The 18,727-nt window shown below is 38.2% G+C and overlaps 1 protein-coding gene across 11 annotated transcripts in view; it reads right to left on the bottom strand.

The window, feature by feature from the left end:
• Nucleotides 1-18,727, bottom strand: part of SGIP1 (SH3GL interacting endocytic adaptor 1) — a 193,139-nt gene that overhangs the window by 8,979 nt on the left and 165,433 nt on the right. For all 11 annotated transcript variants that reach the window (XM_053920514.1, XM_045199489.2, XM_053920511.1 and 8 more), the window contains 2 exons: nt 11,917-12,028; nt 4,055-4,210 (listed from right to left, as the gene is read on the bottom strand). In XM_053920514.1, the coding sequence (XP_053776489.1) occupies nt 4,055-4,210; nt 11,917-12,028 (268 nt within the window). The remainder of the gene's footprint in view (nt 1-4,054; nt 4,211-11,916; nt 12,029-18,727) is intronic.

The raw sequence follows: 18,727 nt of genomic DNA, 5'->3' as shown, positions 1-18,727 counted from the left end.
TTGTTGTCTGATTTCTACATCCACCTTTGACCATTTGCAGAGATTGTGTTATTAATGGTAGTACGGTTTTAATTCAAGTGCAGTTGTGAATGGTATTAAGTTAATAGATTAATACCCATAGGGAGGCATTATTGTTTTGCTATAAATCTCAGCGAGAACCCAGTAGTATTAACCAATCACGATGATAATTGGTTGCTTTAAAGAGTGAATTATTTATTAGCCCAAACTTAATAGCTCTTGCTATAGCACCACGGTTTTCTCTGACTTAGATAATGCAGTCAAAGAGCTGAGTACATTGATTTTCTTTTGAATTGACTCGAACAGTAGTTTCTCAGAAATGTCTGTCTTCAGTGGAGGAGAAAGTGCGATACTAAAATCACCATGTTACATTTTTAGCATTCACAATATTTCACCTAAGAGCATCTAAATTATAAAGTCACTTCTCTTATGAAATGACCCTGGAATTTAAATGATAATTACCATAGTACTTACAAAAGACAAGTACAGTGTCAATGAAGGAAGGAATTTTGCATTCTTATGAGAAGCATTAGCTTTGCTCAGAGGCCTGTCCACAGGTCAAACCCAATGTAGCTTGAAAATGCTTGTCTCAGTGACAAAAAAAGTCACACAGGAGGGTGAAAAGCATCTGCTCACTTCCCACACTGTGAGGAACCGAGAACCCCAATGATTCAGTAATCTGACACACAACTCAAGTTCAGTGACATTTCACTTTCAGACTATCCTATATAATACGATAATAGTAGCTACAAATTTTTGAGTACCTATTATGTGCTAGTCACTCATAAATACCTTAGAAATATTTCATTAAAATCTACCTGCAAAGGAAGAATTATCTTCCTTTTTAAAGAGGAGAAGATGTTATACAAATAGAAAATTAGAGATTAAGAAGACAGAAGAGCTGTAATGATAATGTGATAACGGCAGGTCAAAAGTAAGTTATTATAATCCAGCCTCAGAAGTCTGACAAATCCAAAGAGCTGAGCCAAAAAACATCAGGACTTTAAACTTGCTACTGGTCCACTAGGAGGGGGTGGTTGTGGGGGCCGAGTCTCAGCATGACCCACATGGTTCTGCTGCGCCTGGTCCAGGATGGTGAGGACACAGCAAAGGTATATGACTGGAGGCGTGTGGGAAATGAATGGAAAAGAATCCCGGCCCCTGAGACTTTGCCTCTACTCATGCTGAGCTAAAAATGCTGATAAGGGCTGTATAAGGCATCAGAGGTACCCAGAGCTTCCAGAACTGTAGCTACACAAGGAAGCCTGGGATAAAAGTAATAGAAAGTCAGTGAAATGGAGTAACTTGCCTGAATTGGAACAGCTAAAAGTAAACAAGTCAGGATTCCGCTCAGGTCAGTGTTACTACAGGTCATACTTTCACATTATACCACAACAGAGGTACAGAATTAATACCCAGCAACGTGTCTTTAATTGGTACTAAATAGAACTGATTCATGGGGAAAATTTCAATTATGCTGGTTTTTTTTTAAAGCAATGCATTTACTAAGTTTAATAACAAAATAGGTCACGTGTCTATGATAATCCCTCAGAGAACTTGCTTTAGTAAATGTTCAAGGAAGCTTTGCCAATCAAATGCTTACACAGAGATGCAAATCTTAAATGCTCAAGAAGTCTTGAGAATTCTTTAGTCTCATAATTGGCTTAACAATTGCTCCTGGAAATCCTTTACAAGCAAACCCCTTTGTAAAGGAAAAGTTGGTCCCTGTCACCAGGATCACAAACCAAATGTCTGCAGGGGCCACGCTGTTAACCTAAATGAAGCCTTTCAGTAAACACAAATGAGACTTGGCTGGGGGGCATCCAGGAATGAGGCTTGGTCACACTGCTCCTTGAAGACGAGGGTGGCAGTGCTGGCGGAGGAGCGGTGCTGCACACCAGCTCCAAATAGGCCACATGACTGACAGGTGACCAATCACGGCCTGATTCAATGATGGGATATTTAGAGTTAATAAGGTCCAAATTAATGAGGATTTTTGTTTGTTTGTTTTAGCAAATAATAAAGGACTCTATGTAATGTTTTGTTAAAGAAAAATATTCTGAGTGATATTTAATTCAATTTGTAAGACAGATATATTAATATCAGTATAAAATTCCTGCATATATGCCTAAAAACTTGTCAACATAACTACCTGAAAATGTAACAAAAGCTATAACTATCATACCAGTCATGTTCACAAACATACCGGTGAAACAGAGGCACATAATTCCTGATTTCAGATGGAGGAACCTTGAAAAAATAAAATCAACTAGCTTAATGTGCACCTAAAACATGGAAACTGAATTAAGAAGTTTCTGATTTCCAATGTCAATCATTTCACATTTATTCTTCATTTAATGGGTGATCATTACTTTCTCACTTTTAAACCTGGAACAGAGTTTGCCAGTTAAGTGAAGCCATAGCGAGGACCAAAGAGGAGGAAATGATCTTGGTAAAATCACCTGAAAGACCTGTGACTGTGTTTTCACCCCTGGAAGGAAAAAGCCTCATTCAAGAAAGAGTGAGTGACTATACCGGTCCTCAAATTTCAAATACCAACAATCTTTCGTTATTTCTACATAATTATCTGGCTTGACTAAATTCTTTAAATTATGGCTGAGTTGTTCATTCACTTAACAAATATTGCTCAAGTCTTTCTCAGATGCCAGGCACAGAGGATGGTCCTGAGGATACAGAGGTGAACTAATAACGTGTTCATTCAATCATGGATTTTCCATTCTAGTGGGGAAGTGGATGAATGAAGAAAAACAAATAGATCTATAATGATTAATTTTAGTAAGTATGACAAAAGGTACCTTGAGAGAGAATAACACGGGAACATGTTTAACAATTTGGTTTGGGCGGGGAATGGGGAGGACAGTGAGATGGTTGAGGGAGGCGGAGAGGAGCGGAGACGAGTAGCAGTCAGGTGAAGGAGGGTGGAAACAGTGTTGGAAGCAGAGGAAACAAGCACACAGAGTCTTTTTGTGGGAAAGGACTCAGTCTGTTTCTGAGACTGGCAGGTCTGGCTGAAGCTACAAGGATTCTGAGGCAGGATGATGGGAGATGAGGACAGAGAAGCGGGCAAGGGTGGATGACTTAGGGTCTCAGAGGCAACAGTAATAAGTCCGGTTTCTGGTACAGGTGCAATGTGGAGCCTCTGGGGAACTATGAGCAAGGACGACATGATTCACCCCATAAAAGGTCATTTGGCTGTTGTGTAAAAAATGTAGGTGAGGGGCAAGACTGAATGCACAGAGGGAAGGAGGAAAGCAATTGCAGTGGTCCAGCAAAATGACAGAGGTCATTTGGATGAGGGAGGTCACAATAAAGAGAAAACATGGCCACTTTAGAGGGAAATTTTTATATGGAATATCAGGACTTGATACCATTGCCAATAATTAACTTGTAGAGTTGATCGTTTTTAATAGCATGTGTGTGTATGTGTGGATGTACTTATGTGTACATATGATAAGAACATCATATTTAGATGTATTAGTGAGAAAATTTGAAGAAGTATATATAGATATGCATTAGCTTCTTTGATATAATAAATGTATAGTTCCATAAAAACAATTACCATTACAATGAAATTATATTTCACAGAAAAGATTTTCATGCTCATGTGAAGAGTAACTCACAGTTTAAGTATCATTTGACTTTGAAGATGCTAATACAATAAATGAATTTTATTCCTTTTATTGGGTTCACTTCCCACCATCCTTATCCATTGTCTACTGATGACCAGTAAAACAGACAATAAATACATAGTCACTAATACAGGTTTTGTTACTCTAAATGTCTCTCTAGCCACTTGAAATAGTCGGCCACTTAAATACATACAAGCACAGACACATAATCAACCACAAATACTTTGACAGCCGGTAAGAATTCTGAGTTTGCATCCACACACATATCTGAGTAGCAGTCATTGCTTTACAGTGTTACTCCCTTGCTAAGGTTTGTCCCTCCCTCATCTAAGTATAAAGTGCTAAGCTACACACGTGTCTAAAAAATTTGTGCAAAATATATTTACCAGCAGAGAAGTTGGGGATTTGGCAGGACGTGTTCTAACCTGCTGAAATTTATCACTCGAAAAGTCAGGGCAGCTGGCGATGGGTTGTTGGCAAAGTGTCTGGTGATGCCGGCAGGGAAGGACAACACCATTTCTCCAGTAATCTTCACGATACATCTGGCAGGTCAAAGCACATGAGAGGAAAGAGAGAGGAAGCCCAGGTCAGTATGCTGTGAATCAAAACAGCTGTGAAAAAGAAGAGTTATGTAACAATATTACATGGCAGAAGAGATGAAAGGTAAGCTCTTGCAATTCCACTCTTAACTATAAATCATTTCTAAGACTCAATGGTTTGTTTTAATACTTATCCAAAAAAAAGTAGCTGTTTTGTTGAATAGCTTTTAAACTGTAAGAAGAAAGGTGCAGCTTTTCTTTTTCAGTACAAAGGTCTGTATGGTGCCCTCACAAATAGAACCATCTATTCTGGTGCTTCTCTCTCTTTCTCTGTGATTTCCGAATTTTGGGCAGCACATTTGAAGATATTAAATTGCACAATATTTGGAGATACTTCAAACAATTAAAAATGGGTCTGCCTTTTGACCCAGCAATCCCACTTCTGGGAATATATCCGAAGGAACCCAAAACACTAATATGAAAGAACATAAGCACCCCTATGTTCATTGCAGCGTTATTTACAATCGTCAAGATATGGAAGCAGCATAAGTGTCAACAACAGATGAGTGGATAAAACAACCATGGGACCTTTACACAATGGGATATTACTTGGCAGAAAAAAGAAGAAAATTTTACCCTTTGCACCAGTATGGACCTGGAGAACATTATGCTAAGTGAAATAAGCCAGTCAGAGAAAGAAAAATACCATATGATTTCACTCATATGTGGAATCTAATGAACAAACTGAACTAACAAGGAAAATAGGGACAGACTCATAGATAGAGAGCAGATGACAGCTAGTGGGGGTAGGGAGGTGCAGGGGTGGAGGGATTGAGCAAAAAGGAAAACAGACTCATGGACACGGACAAGTGTGGTGGTTGCTGGGGGAGGCAGATATAAGGGGACTAAATGGTACTGAAAAAAATACAATGAAGATTCGATCATTGCCGAGTTATCTAAAAAAAATGAATAAATACACAAATTGCTCAATGTTATTCACTATTCACTGGGACTTTAGTTCTCTTGAGTGACATGATTGCTGCCTTGAGCGAGATCTTTTGTGTACTCCTGAGGTCAACCTACGCTGCCACCTTAACTAGGTCCTCATTCCATTAACTTGTCTGTTTGGTTGAAATGGTAACATCACTTAACACATAAGTTAACACACAGAATAATAATTTAGGAGGAACAAGAAGTCTTTTCTTTTAAAAAAAAAAAGCCTTTTTTGAGGTATAATTGACATATAATAAATGACATATTTACAATGTAAAATTCCATAATTTTTGACATAGTAAACATGTGTGAAACCCTCACACATTCAAGATAACGAACTATCCAGTCATGAGTCTTTGTAACCCTCTTTCCTGCCCTTCTCCATCCTTCCACTCCTCGTCCTTAGGCCGTTGCTAATATGTTTTCCAACACTACACATCAGTTTGCACTTACTATACATTGAATCTGAAAGTATGTGATTTTTCTTTGGGTTTTGCTTCTTCTACTCAGCATAATTAGTTTGAGAGTCATACATGCAGTGTGACCATCCATAGCTCATGGCTTTTTACTGCTGGGTAACATATGGATAATACCGTAGGTTTAAAAAAAAAATCCATTTGCCTGTGAACATTTGAATTCTTCCCAGTTTTGGCCTGTTACAAACAAAGCTGTGACGAATATGTGCGCACAAGCCCTTGTGTGGCCACACTTTCTCACCTCTCCTATACAGGAGTGGAATCACTGGGTCACGTGGCAGGCGTACCTTTAACCTTTTAAGAAACTGCCAAACTGTTTTCTAAAGTAGAACATACAGCTGTGCGTGAGAGTTCCAGTTCTTACACATGCTCCCCAGCACTGGGGAGGGTCTGCCTTTTTAATTTTTGCCATTCTACCAGGTGACCAGTGGCATCTTGCTGTTGTTTTCATTTTTTTCCCTAATGGCTAATGATCTTAAGCATCTTTCCATGTGCTTATTTGTCATCAGTTAACTACTTTGGTGAAATGTCTGCTCAAGTTTTCTGCCAAGTTGTAAATTTGAGTCTTCTGTTTGCTTACTGATTTTGAGAGTTCTTTATACATTCTGGATGCAAATCATTTATCAGATACGTGCTTTGTAAAGATTTTTTCCCCAAGTTTGTGGCTTGTTTTTTTCTTTTCCTTCAGAGTACCTTTGAAAAGAAGTTTTTAATTCATCTATTTATTTTTATGGGTTGTAGTCAATCAATTCACTCTTTTGGGGTCCTATCTTTGCCAAATCCAAGGTCACAGAAATTTCAACTATATTTTCTTCTAGAAGTTTTTTAATTTTAAATTTTACATTTAGCTTGATGATCTATTTTTTAGTCAACTTTTGTATGAGGTGTGAGATATGGATCAGGTTCATTTTTAGTGTGTGGATACGGATATCTAATTGTTCTGGCACCATTTGCTCTGAAAAGATAATTCTTTCTTCACTGAATTTCTCCAGCTGGCAATTTTGTTTAAGTTCCGTTATCCAAATATGTGTGGACTTTTTCTGGGTTCTCTTTTCTGTCTCATTGGTCTATTTTGTCTGTCTTTACACCAATACAGTACTGTCTTTATTACTGTGGCTTTGTAATAGAAACCACGAAATGTTATTCTACCAACTTTGTTTTTGTTCAAAGTTGTTTTGGCTATGGTAGGTCCTTTGCACTTCCATATGAAATTTAGAATTACTGTGTCAACTTATACATAAAATCAACGTAGCTCCAATTCGCCTTTTACTGCCAGCTCTGAGAAAATTAATAATGGGCCCTTTATATACTTTTTTCTCTGCCTATAGGCACCATGTTAAGCTTTGTCATTAGAGGGCGCTGGAAAGACACTGCAGGAGGACAGAATTTTCCTTCCGGGTCCAGTGTGCTAGCTAGGCAGGCTCCTGCAGTCTACACGGCTTATCTAGTGCTGCACTCCCCCAGTGCCTGGGTATTGCAGCCCTTGAGCCTTTGCTGGTGCCCAGTAGCACAGTAGCTTCCCTAGCATCTGACTCCTGTACAGCAAGTAGCTGGGCTGCCCCAGTGCCCTGATCCTGCAATGCAAGTGAATTTTTCAGCTCCATGCTCCTGCTGTGTATGCCAGCTTCTGCAGTGCTTGGTGGCCAGCCATGCCACTAGCTTCCTCTGGCATCCCCCTCAGTCAGTCTTATAGAGGAGTGTCTCAGCGAGACACCTTCCTATGAAGAGCTGGGCATCTGCTGGGCTCTCCCTATGCCATGGGCTGGACACTCTCAAAGAAGTAAGTAGTGCCAATTGTGTGGCAATACCTAATCCCTCCGGAGTCACTGTCCTTTGCAAATCATTGCTTCATATATTTGTCTGCTTTCAAGGTGTTTTCAGGTGGAAGAGTAAATCAGTCCCTGTTATCCCCACCTAGGCCAGAAGCAGAAATCTCAAAAGGATTGTTCTTCTTTGGGAAAGAGTAAACACTTAAAATGAGTGAGTTGTTTATAATTTCTCCATACATCTGGATAACTGACTCTTGTAGCAATTCTACAACTTTAAGTTCAGAAATGTACTTTCCAGGGAAATTGAGGTCAATGAATTAAAATGTTGCTCCCGTCCAAGTATAGAGGACTCTATTTGTCCAGTGTCACTCTGTGTACTGCACAGCTGTGTTTGAAGACACACGTGGTTCAGGTGAGGTGGTCCTGGGTCACAGTCAAAATAGCGTATGTGAAGAACTGCTGTAGGCTTGTATATATGGGGCTGGGTTTGGGGTAGAGGTGCAAGGCTGGTGAGCTTCCCAAATTTGCCATGTGCTACCCTCTCCCCTCAGATATTTTCATCTATAACTCTGCACTGCTCTGAATGAGAATTTTGGTTTCTGGAAGTTTGTACCTCCTCCCTTCTGTAGAATATCAGTGAGCTCCCAGTTTTGGTGCCTGCTCTACAGGCTTCCTTGTCTATCTTTTAGATCCATAAACCTTCCTTGATTTACCGGTGCTAAACTGGTACAGAGCCTGGACTTCCTTTCAGGCTGAGTCTACTCTTTATGTTTTATAACATGTGAACACACAGAATATCATTTGACAACAGATATAATTAGAGCACGTGTTAAATCAGACTTCAGCACGTACCATCACTGAGCATATTGTTGTTAGCAGTGTTGGCTCAAACGCTTTTTAACTGGTAGGAAAACCGCTCAGTTTCTTTTCCAGGTTGCTCAAAACGAGATCTAGGCAGTGTCTTGGTTGGGGATAAATTTCTCTTTGAAAGCAAGTCAGTGAGGGGCGGACATAAGTCAGTAAACATTTATTGACTTCTGTGCATAAGGGTTTTTTTAGTGGGGACGTAATTAAAAAATGAGCAAACAGCCCCTGCCTTCAAAGGGCTCATGGTGCTGGGTGAAGAGCGGCACTAGTCAACCCGAGGAGGTGTAAGAAGCACCCAGGCTTCTCACTTGCATTACATTTCTGAACTGCATCAGAAAAGTCTGTGTCAGAGTCAGACTTGCTGATTTAGAAATCCATGCAATGTCGAAGTCGATCTGAAATTTTCTATATAAAAGTTAATGTTTTCAACCTATATTCACTAAAGGAAAATCTTTTTTTAACCTTAATGGTTGTTCCTATCAGTACACATTTCATGTGAGTTTGAATTATGGAAATCTAAAATACTCAGAGAAATATTAACAAACTTAATTTATGAATAAACTTTGAAGTCATGTGACTCCTTACAAAGGAAACAGTTGTCAACAACAGCAAAAGTTCAAAGTCAACTGGCTAAGTGACTTATGAACTGGGCTCTCCCAGAGGCAGTGCCGTGTTAGCCCGTCAGAAGACATGCTGGCCGGTTTTGGCCAGGGCACGTGGATCTGATTTCTGTGAGGTCATCGGAAGTGCATCCCTCACATTAAATGTGACTTCTATGTACTGCTTTGATAACTGAGCCCATGGTCTTCTTTTCAAGCAAACGTACCTCTGAACATATGTAGCTTCCCTTCCTTATAATCCCCTTTCATTGGCTTAGCTACTAGGCAAACTCCTTTCCACATTTCAAGACTCAGTTCAAAAGCAGGCCTTTCTGAAGCCTTCCTTAATATCTTCTTCATTCAGCCTTTAAAATTTTTCCTTTCTCTGGTTTCCGTGGACATACGTACAGATTTTTTTCTTTTGAAAAATATTTTGTAGTTTCTTGCACATATCTTACCTACTACTATTGTGAAGACAACTAGTGTGTCTTAGGTTCTGGGATGGCAAATGTACAAAACACAGAAGCCAGTGCAATTGTTCCGTGTACTCTGGTACTCTGGTACATGGCACAGTTATACACAGGGTGCCCGTTTAATGTACCAGGGATAATGGGATGCACTAGGATGGGCAGTGAAAGACAAGACAAACGTGGTCCTTGCCCAAACCTCCACTTTAAGTCGGGAAACAAACACTTGAATAAATAACTGAAATATGATGATGAAGGAGGGACAGAATATAGCTGAGAATCCTAAGTTTTTCTAGGGGATTAGAGAATTAATCTCTAGCACCAGGGGTATGCGTTCATATAGGAGCTAATAATGGGAGATGGATTTTCCCAGCCAGCAGCAAAGGACAAGGAGTTCCATGCCTATGAGCTACTGAGAAAGACTCAGATGTCAGAATACCTGTTACAGGTGTTCTGAATACTCAGGGAAAAAGCGTAATTAAATTTAAGTAGATTGGATATCACAGTATAAAATAATTAAAGCAGCAGATTTCCGTTTCTAACGTATTGCCTGAACACAAATGGGGCAGGCTTTCCGCAGGATGGGAGGGAACCACAGGGAAAAGCCAGTCCACATTTCTTTTCTGCATCATTGTGCATGTGGTGCTGTGCTTGGCTTTAACCTCCTCCTTCCTTCCTCACCCTATGGCCAAACTTTTGAACTTGAGTTGTTTCCTTGAAAGTGAATAACAATTGAAAAGTGATTCACTGCCTGGAGGTGAAAGTAAATTTAGAAGAATGTCACTTCATGATCTGTTCATAAATTTTAGATCTTATAATTTCAATGAAATATACTGTATTTCCTATCTACCAATATACAGTATATACTGTAACTATTTATGGCAGTATAATTGAAAACAGACTATATATACAGTCATCCACAAGTGAAAGCCTCAGTTCATGTGAAAGGCATAGGAAAAGCACTAATATTAATTTGGCTTGACTGCCAATACAGGTTTCAGTATACGAATTGGGGAGTGGGGCAGGTGAACACAAACCTGCAGCCTACAGTGCTCCGGTTTATCCCATGTGATACACAGACAACATAAACTCCTGGTGCTTGCGTGCTCTAACAGTTCCAACTCATGCATTTGTATGAGGTAGGTTTTAGTTTCTATTGATATGTGGACAAGGCAAATGAACTTCCTGCTTTGAAGATGAAGGAGAAAGGACATGCGATGAACCAGAGTGCCAGAGACTGAAACCTAATGCCCAGTGTGATAGTATTTGGAGGTGGGGCCTTTGGGAGGTGATCAGGTCATGAATGAGATTAGTGTCCTTATGAAAGAAAGAGACCCCACAGAGCTCCTTAGCCCCTTCCACAGTGTGAGGTTATATGGCAAAAGACTGTCTATGAACCAGGAAGCCAGCTCTCATCAGACACTCAGTCTGCCAGCTCCTTGACCTTGGACTTCCCAGTCTTAAGAGCTGTAAGAAATAAACTACCCTGTCTATGATATTCTGTTATAGCAGTCCAAATGGACTAAGATACCACAGTCCACAGTGTTTGCTTTTCTATAGTACTCTGGGCTTAGAATAAGACCTAGATATTTAAAATGACATGACCCTTAGGACGGTTGATAGATCTCAGAGGCAGAGATCTACCAAGGTTTGTCCTTTGTTTATCCATCAAATTCAGACCTGAATTATACCAGTGACACAAGTGGAACCTAGTTTGCCTTGGGTATTTAGTTTTAGTGTAGACCAATAATCACTCTTAACTTTTTTCTTTCCTCTTTTTCATGGCTCATGAACCCCTTTGTGACACTCTCTGTGGACAAAGGCACATATGTACACACATAAGATAAGCAATATAATTCCAGGAAATCCATAGACTTCCTGAACCCTTTCCATGGAACTCCTTATATGGAGACAAAATATGTAATTATATCACATATACGCTCAGGTCAAGTCCCTCATCAATATGTCCTGATGTAAGTGAAATCAGGTTCTGGTAAATAGAAAGTGGTGCATTTTCCTCTAGAATATTTACTTTGCTGTGATTATAAATTTTTTTGGCAAGTTTTTCCTTACTTAGTAAAGGTAGCATATAACTTGTCCTCTTCTCTGGGTGTTATAGGAAGTTTAAAAAAAATATTCTTATTCCAATGCACCATTGTTTTAGTTTATATGTAAGTGATTCCAGTCTAGAAAAGATGAGGGCAATAAAAGACATGATCTGGACATTTACTTCTGTGAGATAATAAATTTTCTCATTGTCAACAGGCTCGAGTTAGGGTTTTCTGTTGCTTGCAAGCAAAACTAAATCAGAGATTTTTGGATAGTAAGATATTAGGCTACTGAAATTTTGGATCACTTTTTAAAAAGCAGTAAATTAATACTTCTAATTATATTTTCCCTTCCATTCTAGGTATGCCACTTGTTAATGTCAGCTGAACTTCTGGTTTTCGGACAAGGAACTAAGTAGTTGTACTTAGAGTATCGTCCACTGAGTAAGTCAGAGATCGGAAATGACACTGGACCAAGCCCCGGGCTTACTTGCTTGGATCGGCTCCTTTGAAGTAGGCGTTGACCGTTTCTGTAAATGCTGCTGCAACAGGCAGGGTGTCCTGGGCCCCCATGGTCAGGGGGCTGGGCCCCCTGGAAGAACCTGCATGAAGTGAAAAACTTTCATTAATACCAGCATTTTAGTTTATGTGGAACTACACTAAAGGATTAAAGACTGAACACTACTACTGAAAAAAAGGAATGTGCTAAGAACAATAACTGTATATTCAACATAAAGCTCAAGTATTGAAAAAGAAATATTTGGCTGGTTTACAGACAAACACACTTGAAATTAATTCAGTTGTGTATTTTATTAAAGGAAAAAATCCAAGCAGAAGAATAAAGTCCTAGGGGTTTTCAATGTTTGGCATGAAGCATGAGGCAGTATTTGCATGACAGTTTGTACAGCAGGTGGTTAATAAAGAAAATTATTAGCTTCCTATATGAGCATTCACCCTACGCAATTGCCCGTAAAACTCTTAGCCTTTCTTCATGTTAGAGACAAAAAGTCATGGGGTACCATGTAACACACTGTCCTTTTCTGGAGTATTTCCATTTCAAAAATTCTGGGTTGTTTCCCAATTACCGTCAGATCAAGTAGGTTTAAGCTTACATGTCCAAAAAATGCACCACCAAAACGTACACCTTGCCTTAGCACAAACACATAAATGCACCAATTCACACTATTAAAAATAACAGCAGCGCTCATGTTTGTTGAACACCTACACTGGCATTGCACGGGACACCCGACACGGATGGTATCATTCAACCCCACATCAGCTCTGTGGGGTAAGCGTTATTATTCCTAATTTATAGAAGAGAAAACTGAAGCTCAAAGATGTAAGTGACTTGCTCAAGACAATAAAATTAGTTAAGTGCCAAAACTAAAATTCAAATCTAGATTTGCCACCCTATAAAGCTCATGTTTTTCTTATTGTCATAGAGTTTGTTTAAATGAAACATTTTCTTGTATGGTTTTAATATAACTTGAGGTTTCTAAAAGGAACAAGGTTTAGGATTGTTAACTTCGTTATTAATCTCTAGGCATGGTGCTGAGCAGTACAGTTTTAGTAATTACTAAGTATTTAAGTATGTCTCATGCTAGTGCTTTGTCCTATCAGACAAAAATAGGTACTTGCCCCCACCCCATCACAGACTATATGTTCTGCTTCTTTCTTTGTCAGTAACTTAGGCACCTCTGTCCTATTCTCTGGCTATGAAAAAAAATCTACCCTTTGTATATCTCTCTCCTCAATGAAGTTATCCTTGATAATTCTAGTTCATGCTAGTCTCTTCTTTTACTAACTTCCCTTGGCTTTTAATGTCTAGTACTTGGTAACTCGTTGTTTTTTTTTTTTTTTGCTTACTCTCTGCTATGTAAACAAATGTGGTGGTCATTGCTATAGTCTGAATGTTTATGTATCCTCAAAATTCATATGCTGAAGACCTAATGCCCACAGAGATGATATTAAAAGGTGGGGCCTTTGGGAGATGATTAGGTCATGAGGGTGGAGCACTTATGAATGGGATTAGTGCCTTTATAAAAGAGGCCCCAGAGAGCTAGGTTGGCCCTTCCATCATGTGAGGACACAGCGTGACTTTGGCAGTCTGCAACTTGGAAGAGGATTTTCACCAAAATCCAATGGTGCTGGCATCCTGACCTTGGGCTTAAAGTCTCCAAAACTGTGAGAAATCAACTGTCGCTGTTTGTAAGCCATGTGGCATTTTGGTACAGTAGACATAACAGATGAAGACATGCAGTCGATCCAGATCTGCCTTCAACACCCACCTCCTCCCGCTCCAGCAACTCTCTCCTCTGCTACAGTCACTTCCACATTCACTCCTACAAGGACTGTAGGAGATTTATCAATAATGTCGGGGAAGGAGAAAACTCCCGAACTTTACAAAGAACCCCTTTATCTTAAAGGATCCACAATTTACAACTCTCATTTCTGTATATCCCTTTGCATTGCAATTAATATGCCATTTTTTATTTTACTTTTTTCATTTATTACATAATTTTTCTTATTTCTATCTGGTCTAAATGTCATTTTTGACAAGTATATATTATCCTACAAATATTCTCCAAACATTGAGTCATTTCTAGGTAGCAATTACTCTAAATCCATATTTTTATAAATTGGTCTCCTCTTTCTATTTAATTACTTTCTTAAGATATAGTTTTATTACTACAAAGTAGAATAACCAAACTGTAGAGATACATTTTTGACTTCTAAGAATGACAGATTATTTTACATAAAGATTATAGGTAATTAAAATGCCATTAGTAATAAACGAATGCCTCTGTTCCCCTGTAGTACCTTAGAGAGTCTTTGTTAATATTAGTATTAGAAAACTGGTTAAAACCAGAAGAGAATCTAAGATGGTGAAAATTCAAAACTCATGGCCTTAGTGGACTAAGAGAGGACTAGAGACTATTTTCAAATATCTGAAATAATACCCACACATTGATTCAAGGGACCAGAGTTCATAATCATGGATCTGCAAGTTAATAGTATTGTGATCCTGGGCAATTCAATTAACTTTAACCATAGTATGAAGGCAACAAAATACATACTATCTGTGTTTTAGAATTCTATAATTTTAAGTTGTTCATAAGTATTTTAAAGAATTTAAACAGTAGGAACAACTTTCTAATAGAGAAATAAGCTGCTTTGAAAATAGTATCTCTTCACTGGAAGTTCGAGGGGATCTGCCAAACATTTACTGAGCCCCTACAATGTGCAAGACAATGGTGGAGACACAAATATGTAAACTCCCAGGAAATAAGATATAAACATATGGAAAATTTTATAACAATGATATATGCAAACAAGAACTTAAGTCAATAAAGTGCTAACACTATGAGATTTTTTTTTTTACCCATGATTAACAGCCAAATAAGCAGCACAGGGGCACTGTTCTGTGATTTAGCAAAAGGAGCCTTGGGCCCTGAAGTCATACGGACTTAGCTGTGAACCCTGGCTCCTCCACTTAACAATCTGGATGACCAGGAGTAAGCTATTTAGTTTGTGACTCAGTTTCCTTATCTTTAAAATAGAATAAATAATAGTATCTCTGTTAACGGCTTGTGGTGAACATCAAATGGGATACGATTTGTGAAGTCCTTAGCGTGGCATGTACTCAAGAAATATTATTATTGTCATTTTTGTAGCTGTTATTTTGTCAGGGTCAGATTTACTCAGGTTGTTGTATTAAAGCTGGTTCTTTGAAGTTGAGTATTTATTTTGGTAGGAAATGAAAGGAAGTGACACCACAAATGGTTTACTTCAAATGAGCACAGAGCTAGTCTAGAATTTTCAGGTTTCTTCCACCAGTAAAATTCTGTTATCAAAGACCAATGAATTTTATGCATTTATGTTTAATTTTTTTGTATATTACCGAGGTGGTTATTATATCTCTTTAAGTTGTTTGGACCAATAGGAGATAAAAGTTGGGTGAATGCATATTTTTCTTTTGAATCATTCAGGTGTGAGTTCCTGCAATAATTAGACAGGGTACTGGGTGGTGAGGGACACTCAGAAAAGTCTAAGACATGCCCCTCCCTTCACGGAGCTTGTAGCATGGAGGGGGACTACAAGATAAAGCACCATATAAAGTTGGAAAATAGTTTAATATTATAATTTGATATTATTATTATCATTCTTAAAGAATTCAAGGTAGAAACAGTATTTATTATGTCAGCCCTTTAATGAAATAAAATATCAGATACTAATATGGCCTTATGTTCTTTACAGATAGAAAGGATAATTAGGTTCCATATAATTATCTCCATTTCATTAGCCCGAGGTCACTCTGGTAGTAAGTGAATAAGCTGAAAATCAATCCTAGGTCTCCTGACTCTAACAAAAACAATAGCATCACCAACAAAAATTCTGAAGTTTTTACCACAAATTATTCAAGGAGCTTTACTTATATTAACTTTTAATCCTGATAATACCCCTATAAGGCAACTATCATTATTAACCTTGCTTTGCAGATGCGCAAACTAACGTTTCGCATCATTCAGTAGCCTTGCCCATAGCCACCCAGTTAGAGAGAAGCAAGAACAGAACTAGGATGCCAATTCTAAACAGGACTGCCTGACTCTGGATCCCACACTCTTGCCTACTCTACTCTAGGAGCATAGAGTCAGAACAAATTACATAGGCATCTGATGGCACATTTGAAGTAGCCCAGAAGGATCAGTTGCTGCCATCAGCTTGTGGAGTTCTGACAAAAGAGCAACTTCAGAGTCCTGGAAAGCAATTGGTATGCACACTTAGGGAGTTCCGAGAAATGGAGAAAAGCGCCCAGAGTCTTCAGTGTATGAGGATACTTTCTGAAAGGCATTTTTCTGTGACTCTCATTACCAAGCAAGATCACACACACACGCGCGCACACACACACACACCTTAAAGCTAAAAAGAAATTCCTAATAATAGTAGGAAATCTTTAAAAGATAGGTCCTTAGTTTGTGAAAGCATTTCCTGAGTAGTCAATTGAAATATAAAGGTGGGTATGGAGTATAGACTGTGTATATAAAATGTTAAAGGAAAAAGAGAAGGGAGAGAAATTTTTAAAGAGAAAGGTTTTAAAAAAAGATAGCAAAATACTTAGGTACAGAAATTGAGTAAAAGGACATTAAAATTGATAAATAAATGAATGTTTGCGTCCTGAGTTAACGAAGACGCCTCATCTCACACCCGTCCTGGTCACTGCCTGAAAGTGAAGAGTGTAATCAAGGCAGGTGAGTGACCTTTACATCCCGGAGTAAGAGTGATGGAGATGGAACAGACATACGTAAGCAATAGGAAGTCTCAGAACGCATAAAAGAAGAGAGAAGAGCGGGAGTTGTATAAAGCAGCAGAGAGTAGAAATTGCATTAGCTTTTTAAAAAAAATCCATCATATTAGATGAAATTAATAAAAATAAATTATATTCAATTCTATGATAATTTAGAGTACGTTCTGTATAAAGAAGTCATATTGAATTAAATTTGAATCCTGACTTTATCATTTACTGTGTGACCTTGAACAAATTACTTAACCTCTCTAAATCTCAAATTCATTATTTTGTAAAATGGAGATAGTACCTTCTACAGTTGTGAAGATTAAATGTGATACAGGATATCCTTGTCATCTAAGTTAGTCAGTGTGAAAAAAAAGTTGCTTAAAATAAATGTACTTAAATGGTTCCTAAAATTTCATATATAGTAATAAAAGGCTTGATTAGGACTCTAAGTTCTCATAAACTGTATTTGTATCATTTATTAACACACGAGCAAATAATTAATGGGTTCTTAGAGTGAACAAAAATGATTTGTGTTGATATTTTGAGAAAGGGCCTATTTTTCCAATAAAATTGTATTATAACTCTGCACACCAGTCTAGGTTCAAATTTGGCTTGGAAGCACGATCATTAAGTGAGCCATCATTGCAGAGTTAATTAAGAATTCTGTAAACTTTCCTAAGGGCCTCTCAATTTCCTGATTTTCTTTTGAAGTGGCTATGATGTAAGCTTCCATTTTTCCTTCTTATTCAGTTATTAATAGTTTTATTGTGAATTGACAATGACTTTGCCCCAATACTTTCATTGAGTTCATGGAATCCTATATGCTTTCTACATATTACAGATCAAGAAACCAGGTCTGAGAGAAGGTAGTCATTTTCCCACATTTTCACGGAGAGTAAGTGGTGGAGTCGGGATTCAAATGCAGGTCCACTTAACTCTGTGCTCTTTTCATATAAGGAGCCACATAGGTCTCATCTTGACCTACAGAGGCACTGGGTGAGTTATAGCATTTACCTTCAAGAAAAGGAGGATGGCATACTTAAGTCAGTTACCATAAAATAGAATGAAGGATACTGAATTTCTGGGTATGAAATAGGATTGAAGTTTTTTTCAGTCTTCCTCTTCATAAGTCCCTGCTTACCTGTTCTGGAGATATATCTATATACCTATACATCTATATACATACCTCTATATGCATATATATGCATATATTTCTTGCTTTTCAAATTCCACTTTGTCCAGAAACATATGATCAGCTGACATTTTTGTTGTGTTTTTAGAGAATTTTCTTCAAACTGGGTCTTTGCTTATGGTTCCCAAACTGTTATCCAACATTAATGTACTAATTAATTAATCTTAAAATAGTGTATGAGTCAGAAAATGGAAAAACTAACTATACTTTGTTTTCATCATCAAAGTCACATCAAACAGAAGGACTGTTGTTAATAATGGACATAAGGGAGGAGACAAAGCCATAATGAAATGTCTTCGGTATGAGGACTCGCGCAACCAAACCCTACACAATTCCATATAAACAGCACTGAGAATGTATTTGACCAAACATTTGAAGCTGAGCCAGACAGAACGTGGCTCTACAAAGAATATAAGTAATGATACCAAGAGGTGATTTATGTAGAGCACTTACATGTGATGGCCACTGTGCTAAATACTTCACATGTATCTGTCTTATATTCTCAAAACATCTCCTTGAAGTATACACCATTATTATATATATTTCATCACTGAGGAATTGAAGCTCAGTGAAACTGAACAGTTTCCTCAAGGTGACTTGCTCAACAGTAAGTGATGTGTTGAGAATGAAAACCAGATCTAACTTCAATTGTATTATTGAACCCTATCCTGTCTTATGAGTATTTGCCCGTCATGTTAGAATGCTTCGCTCTATGATCCAGCTGGACGCACAACAGGTATTCTCAGTGGAGCTGTATCATCCCAAAGGAGGTGAAAATTGGTTCTTGGAGGAAGGTAAAAGAAATCTTACTTTTTA

Source organism: Desmodus rotundus, chromosome 3 (assembly GCF_022682495.2).
Source record: "Desmodus rotundus isolate HL8 chromosome 3, HLdesRot8A.1, whole genome shotgun sequence".
Lineage (NCBI taxonomy): Eukaryota > Metazoa > Chordata > Mammalia > Chiroptera > Phyllostomidae > Desmodus > Desmodus rotundus.
Note: the sequence above shows the minus strand (reverse complement) of the source record. Positions and strands in the feature narration are given on the sequence as shown.